At 34.1% G+C, this 8,210-nt stretch overlaps 1 protein-coding gene across 3 annotated transcripts in view; it reads right to left on the bottom strand.

Annotated features, from left to right (window-relative positions):
- Positions 1-405: 405 nt before the first annotated feature.
- Positions 406-8,210, bottom strand: part of LOC135767367 (interleukin-6 receptor subunit beta) — a 34,449-nt gene continuing 26,644 nt past the window's right edge. For all 3 annotated transcript variants that reach the window (XM_065277042.2, XM_065277043.1, XM_065277044.2), the window contains 6 exons: positions 5,987-6,085; positions 4,702-4,845; positions 4,215-4,343; positions 4,037-4,127; positions 3,869-3,950; positions 406-1,601 (listed from right to left, as the gene is read on the bottom strand). In XM_065277042.2, the coding sequence (XP_065133114.1) occupies positions 1,116-1,601; positions 3,869-3,950; positions 4,037-4,127; positions 4,215-4,343; positions 4,702-4,845; positions 5,987-6,085 (1,031 nt within the window). In that variant the 3' untranslated portion in view covers positions 406-1,115. The remainder of the gene's footprint in view (positions 1,602-3,868; positions 3,951-4,036; positions 4,128-4,214; positions 4,344-4,701; positions 4,846-5,986; positions 6,086-8,210) is intronic.

Genomic DNA, 8,210 nt, shown 5'->3' on the forward strand with positions numbered 1-8,210 from the left:
TACAGTCAAACCAAAATGTATTCAGACACCTTCATTTTCACAGTTTATTTGCAGAACAAATTCATTTTGAATTACAACCACAAATCAGTAAAAGTTGGGACACTGCAGAAATTGTGATTAAAAAAGTAATAAAATGATTAAAAAATCTCATAAACTTAAGAAACAGTAAGATAACATATGAAATGTTGAAAGTGAGACATTTTGAAATGTCATGCCAAATATGGGCTCCTTTTGGATTTCATAAGAGCTACACTGAAAAAAATGATTCATTCAATTTACTCAATTTTTTTAAGGTAAGTGGTTGCAATCAATTTATTTAAGCTACATTTAAACAAAAGTTTTTTATTTTTTATTTTACTTAACGTATCTTTTTTGTTTAAATGTAGCTTAATAAATTGATTGCAACCACTTACCTTAAAAAATTGAGTAAATTGAATGAATAATTTTTTCAGTGTACACATTCCAAATAAGTTGGGACAGGTAGCAATAAGAGGCCAGAAAAATTTAAAAGTCCCAACTTTTTCTTATTTGGGGTTGTAAAGAAAAAACACCTAACAGGTCAAAGTGTCTGAATAATTGTTGGTCCTAAATTTTACTGGTAAACCACTGTATGAAGTATTTGTTGGGTCTCATATGTGACGGTTTACTATAGCTTTACTATATACATAAACATGTCATTGTCCCCCTCATGTTTAACGTGCCGGCTACACCCAGGTGCACACTGCCACCAAACTGCACCATCAATGCCCATGACCGATGTCTTTATCGCCGAGCGGACCAACACACTCAAAGAAGTCATAAATCGCTCCTATTATAATCAACAAAGCTTGCGGTGCACATCTACTAAACAGTTTGCAGAGTAGGCTATACTTTTGTGTTGGATTTGAAATATTGATGACAGACCTCATTCTTGGTTTCCCTGCACATTTTGTTTCTCATGCAACTCAAGCTTGTTAGCCAAAATCTATCCAGCATTTGGAGAGTTTATTGTTTTGGCAGGCCTTAATCGTGAGATTGTAAAGATCAGGGTCAAAAGGAACATCATATCTGATATAATCTTTTACCATTGGGTCAAGTATGCACTGTTCTGTTGCTACATTAATGATGTAGATGAACTACGTGCCATGGTCCTCCGGTAAACCCTGGAAAACGCGTGGACACTCATCAGAATCAAGAGTCCTGTATGAATCCACGATTGTAACGCCAGACAGGGAGCTGTGGGACACGTGGATGTAATCACAGAATTCTTTCTGTGCCGTTGGAACGCTTTGGTAGCTAAACACCGTATGTAGAAACGGTTCATTCGATGATTGACAGCCATCTTGACAACATTCAGACATGATTTTGTCTGTTCTTATGTAGCTCCGGTTAATGAAATCCACTTGGAGATTTGGTTTGGTTAAATTTGGTTCCTCGGTCGTTTTAATAATCGATGTGTAGTTGCAAATGTTGGGTTGAGCCATGTTGTCAGTTGTACGTTTAACAGCTTGGGGACTCAGCACTTGAACTGGGCTGTAGTCTTTCTCACCGTAGCCGCTGTAACGTGTAGTTTGCCGGTTGGAGAAGAAAGAGCTCAATGTGGATGAAGGTGCTAGGGTGTTCTGTAGGAAACAGGATGAAGATTGTATTGAAAGTGATCTTGCAGTGGTTTGTCATGTTCATTGTAACCAAACTAGATTTTAAATTGACAATTGTCTCCAGAGATAGTGACAAAGTAATTTAGTTTAACAACAGGAAAATAAGATAGGATTCAATTTAACAAGATGGCTAAGTTGCCTGCAAAAAACATTAATATAATTTATCTACACCTTGTATAGTTTCTAAAATGTCCATTCTGTGGACCCGATCATACACCCGGCACAATGTGAGACGCAAGTGTTTTTTGCTAGTTTCAGCTCAACGCTGTTATAATTTTTATGTCCAGCGTCATGTTGTTTAAATGGCAAATACATTGTTGGCGCATTGCTATTTTGAGGCAACTAAAATAGACTACACCATTGACCAACTAAACCTGATCTAAAGTTAATGATGCAATATTTTAGGCACAATAACAGTTTTTGTTATTATAAAGCACATTAGTAATATGAGCCTTTAAACAGGACAACAATGTGCGTACACATGGACGCACAGCAGCACACAAACTTTTTTAAATACGAAAAATTAAAATGTAAAAGATTGTTATTGTTTCTTTTGGACATAAATGACAGTTTATGACTTTAGAAGGGGATTTTTTTGCTTTTAAGTGCTTATATTGCATTTATTTTGAAAAGCTTTTAAATGCTACCTCAAAGATTTATTGTAAATTATGACTTTGGATATGGTGAGATGAGAACCTTTTAAAGTCACCTTTTTACAAAACGCTCAGGGCGCTGGCCCAATTCTGAAACGCCTCACTACACGTTTTTAAATTCTTTATCTCCAGTTTGATACAAATATGGTATTTTTAATAGGGCTGTCAAAAGATTAAACGCGATTAATTGCATACAAAATAAAAGTAATTATTTTGTTTATATAAGAACATACATACAGACAGACAGACAGACAGACAGACAGATATAGATATATATATTTGCATATTTTGATATATTTTATATATACATAATAATTACACACAATACACACACAAATATATTATGCAAACACAAACTTTTATTTTGTGTGCGATTAATCTCGCTTAATCTTTTGACAGCCATAATTTTTTGTTATGCAAACCTTCTTTTCTTTTTTTGATATTTGTAAATTATTCTTTTTACAAACATTTTGAGATTTCATGCATTATACTTTATCAGCAATTAAAACACTGCTTATTTGACTTATTACTACATTACTAAATTAACGACTTTTTAAAGAGAACCAAAGCTTTAACTACAAAACATAACCATTTCAATAAATAAAACACAACACAATTTTTTTTACATCAATCTTAAATTGGTGGTCTTCTTCTTTTGCTTAAAGTTTTTCTGCTTACAAACTCCACCATGTAAATAGGGAATTTGCCTTGGTGCTATAGCGCAACTGGCTTTTAAAGGGGATGGGAGATGAGACTCTCATTGGTTTATGGCACGTTATGCCCAAAACACACCCATTACTCATTACGAGAATAGGAACATAGACCATTTTCCCCGTAGCAAAACTAGCAAAAGTGGATTCGGACACACCCTAAGTGCACTTGCACCCTGAGCTTTAGACCATGTGCTTACAACATTAAAATAGGGCCATATGAGTTTTTAGGTTGACTTCGAGTGTTCCTGTAGCCAAAACTGGGTTTTCACGAAACCATGATGGGTCGCAGGGGAATTGCAGGGGGTTTGTGAGTTTAGGAAAAAATAATCAATTGCAAATAAATCTTAAAATGTAATTAAATAATAAAAAAAATCTTTAAAAACTGATACTAAGATAGACAGACTAAGATATATTTTATTTGTGTATTCTGCATATCATGTGACCATTACAAACACTATAATATATCAGCAAACTAAGAACTCATGCATAATGGTCAGACAGATATGTTTCATGTAATAAAAGAAAACTACCAGATGATAACAGGTAATAATAACAACTATGTAAAAAACTTTTAAAATAAATTTTTTTAATTTAAATATTTTTCTTTTAAAATCTCAGGGGGTACTTCATGTACATAATTAAGGTTAAGGGGGTTCGGCTGACAAAAAGGTTTAAAAACCCCTGTTGTAGCTCAGCTAGTAGAGCATTTTATTAGCAGCACAAACATCATAGGTTCAATCCCAGACAACACACATACTGGTTAAATGTATAGTGTATAAACATACTTCTGAGAGCCATTAATCTCCTCTTAACATCCATGTAATATTAAAGATTCCAGTAACCTTTATAAATGGATCTTTCTTACCTGACCTGGTTTACAGTTGGACCAAGCAGACATGGTGCTTTTAGATGGGTCTGGGATGGTCGGATACAAGCACCGTTTAATCCTAATAAACAACAATTATCAAAACATTTTCATCTGGCCAGTAAAAAAAACACAGTCATTTTAAGTAGCATTAAAAGTTTCATTTACCTCACCCTCATGCACACAGGGAGTATAAGAATGATAAAGATCAGTAGAAGCGCACACATCAGTATTGGGGTGATCTGTACATCATCATACCCTGTGAAAACACAAGCACAGGCACATACAGGTGTAAGGATGACACTTTGTTTAGGCAAAATCCAAAATTCAGCATTGTTATTCTCACCCAAAGCCACTATCTGCCACGGCCCAGCGGCGCCCCCTGCTACAGTATGAGCCATTACACAGATGTTGTAGGTTCCTTCCATTAAACCATTCAGATAGATCTGCTCAACATCGCCCTCTACCTGTTCTCCTTCATATACAGACACAAAATAAACAAATAAAACACAAGCCTACATGATAAAAAGTGATCTTCTTCTAAAGTTCTAAGAAATGTCATCTCTGTTTGCAAGCATATCCAGTATGTTCGAAGATAAAAAAAAATTATATAATGGATATTTAAAACATGCATATCAAGATGTCACAAATTTGATATTTATGCATTTGGCAGATGCCTTTATCTAAAGCAACATTCTTATCAGTATGTGTATTCCCTGGGTTCCCATGATCTTTTGCACTGCTAACACAATGCTCTACTTGCTAAGTAATTTAGGAGCACAAAATCTGCCTGTCTGTGATATTTTCTGTGAAAAACACTTTCTGCCTCTTACTTTTGTCTTTGCCATTAATGCTGTACAGAATGGAGTACTTTTTGATGAAGCCATGTAGTTTCTCTATAGGCACAGGATCCCATTGTAGATGAATAGTTTTGGCACTGGTCTTGAGCACTGTCAGCTGTGGGCCAACAGAGGGCGCTAAAACACAATAACACGATGTAATATTTTATTATATTATGCTGTATTTGTATCACATCATATTACATTTCAAGTAGAAGTGAATCAATTCATACTTAGAGTTTGCATGGTCAGTCACTATTAACTATTTGGTGTCTTTTAGCTGTTATTCCTTTAAACCTTTTTGATATACAGCATACTAACTAATTATCACATTCATGTTCCCTGCATGCTACTCCAAAGTAGGCTACATTTTTGACAACCATGTTACTTCCATAGTACAAGCTAATACCATGGTATATTTTAGTTTATTTAAAGGGCCTTTGCTTACAAACTAACAGTGACATAGTGAACTAATTTAGTAGTCTTTCTATGGTGACAAACACACGAATGCCTCATACAGTAGATGAGCTGTTTTATGTGATAACTTAATAACAATGCTCAATACGTTTAGTTAGTTATTATACAACAATTTCATATAATTAAACTTTATTATATACTATCGTTCGTATTATCCTTAATACACAATTACATTTTTCACGAAAATCCCTCTCAATAAATGATGTCGTTTTATAATCGAGCTCTAGACGATTACGTCAATCATACTGTACAACCGCAAAAATCCGCTAGGTCGCGCCAAATACACATAAACAAGTTAACCTGGCCTGAAGCAACCTGATAAACGTTTACAGTAAGGCAGACTTTTACTGTTATTGAAATATTAATTGGTTACATGTTGAGATGTACAGCCTATAAGATAACTGTTATTAAATACAGACATACTGCATATATGGTACTGTATGTCATATTCAAAGTTTAAAAGAATGTGGGAAACCAAACTGGTCACCTTCAACTTAAAAAAAAAAAAATTCTTTTCAAATTTAAATATTTTTAGTTGGTCTTTAAAAAGCATTTTTCCAAAAGGTGAATTTTGAAAAAGAGGAGCTTATAATAAGAGTCACCTTATATCAGGACAATACGGTGTATATAATAAAATATTATAATTTTATAAAATTATATTAAATTTAATATAAATTAAACTGTAATTAACTGTAAGCATTTATTTAATTAGTAAAATATATATCCAAAATAGGCCCTATTTATTTTTTGAACACACATGGCAGGAAAACACCACTATGAATAAATGAATGTAATGACTGACCTCCTTCTCGTGTGAAAGCAATGAGAGATGTGTCACCTCCTGCTATTCCCTCGTATAGACTCGTGACTGACAGATTATATGGGACTTCCGGCAGCAGACCTACAACACAAACATATATACAAAAAAGGGTGCATATGAGTACCCTTAAAAGTACATTATGGTATACCCCCCAAAAAATGCTGTGTTATTTTTTACCAAAAAAAGGGATGGGCCCAGCCCCTTCGGTTGTAATTTAACCTATACTGGGTTGTTTCAACTCGTTTTTGGGTCAAAAATAAACATTTTCTAGGTTACTTTAACCCAGTGGTCTTTACTATTTTTTTAAATAAGAGCCACACTGATAGGTCAAAGTCAATAGGAGAGACACTATTACCGCAAAGCATCAAAAGTTACATCCAGTCATAAATAGCATGTCTTCTTATAAATCTGTCATCCCACATATATTTTTATGTTACTTTAACTTAAAAAATGAAGTTAAACAATTGAACTTGATTTTATAAGTTATGTCAATTTGTTTTAAGCCCAAAACTTAAAATTGTAGGTTAAAGTGACTGCAAAACTAAGTTGTTAAACATGCTTTAAACAAAATTGCTTTTGTGGTGTAGAGCAGCTACAAGAGACCGCCAACTCTCCGCCTATTGATCTAATGTGTGATTTACCGAGCACACTGTTTTATATCAGACCTGACTTCTAGAACAAACACACAGTGTTCATCGCAATCTTTAGGTTTTTATTGACAAAACTAAAGCGGCTGCTCTCCGCCTCTTTCATTTGTTTAATTTTGCAAGTGTTTGAAAGTTGCACAAACTTATTTCATCAATAGGCTTTATGCCCAGCTGCACTACTTCCTGAACTTCAGCCAGCTCCTTGTTTCCTGTCTGCCATTATTGGACAAACTGATTAACCCACCCAGATAGCATGCAACCATTGAAACAATGTTAAAAATCATTGATTTGTCAATGTTAATACCATTGAATCAATATCACGTTTGCACCCTCCATTAATATTGAAAAAATATTGAAATTTCAACAAATCACCATTAACGTGATCAGTGTTTGCTTTAGTTGGGCCCTTTACTCTTGTGTTTTAATGGTAAGTTTTCTTTGGCTGCTGAAGCAGTGTTTTAAAATACATCTGCTATTGCAAAGAAAACAAAGATCTAATGTTATCAAGTATTTTAATTCTTGTAGATATACTTAAATAATATGAAATAATGTTAAAGTTATGCAAAAAATGGATTTTACAGTACTAGTTGGAAACAGTGTCAGGTCTGTTATTTTGAGGATTACAAAAACACATTTAAAAAGTTAAACTACTGAATCTATCTCTGACATCATGAATCGGTCTACGAATCTCATCAATGGTGACGATCAACAAAGAAAGCTTCATGCTGCAATGCATTGCAGTTGATTGTTTTATATGAATTTGTTTGATGATTGTCACCATTATTGAGATTTGTAGGATGAGTAATGATGTCTGAATGTGTCAGCAATTTTTCTGTTTGTCTCGTCACAGTGTTATTTACAAACCAAAACAATTATAATTGTCAAAAATGGATCAACATAATCATGTAAAGCAGCTTAATTTTATATAATCTTGACATCTTCACAAAAAGCAATCAGTTTCAACTTAACTTTGAAACACATCTTTCTTTACCAATGCACATGTGTTTCTACATAAACACATACAAACACTAAAACAAGAAAATAAAAAATTTACTTAGTTAATGTCAAGAGTCAATGACCCAACTAAAGCATCCACTGATCACAATAATGGTGATTTGTTGAAATTTCAATATTTTTTCAATATTAATGGAGGGTGCAAACCTGATATTGATTCAATGCAGTTAACATTGACAAATCAACTGTTTTTAACATTGTTTCAATGGTTTGCATGCTATCTGGGCCAGGTGTGTCTGATTATTGTTGTTGTGACTACTGAGGTCAGGCACACCTGGATTAATCAGTTTGTCCAATAATGGCACACAGGAAACAAGGAGCTGGCTGAAGTTCAGGAAGTAGTGCAGCTGGGCATAAAGCCTATTGCTATGAAATTTCAGAGAAAGATGTTAGATATACTTATACAAAACACAGTGGAGTATGTTTACTAACAACACAAGCAGCAAACTCTGAAATAATATTAGTTCCCAGCAATTTAAACCTGTAATTTCTCCAGTTTGCGATTAAATGACTCGCCCACAGACCACCCTCTCAGTCATCAGGAC

This window comes from Paramisgurnus dabryanus, chromosome 6, assembly GCF_030506205.2.
Source record: "Paramisgurnus dabryanus chromosome 6, PD_genome_1.1, whole genome shotgun sequence".
NCBI lineage: Eukaryota > Metazoa > Chordata > Actinopteri > Cypriniformes > Cobitidae > Paramisgurnus > Paramisgurnus dabryanus.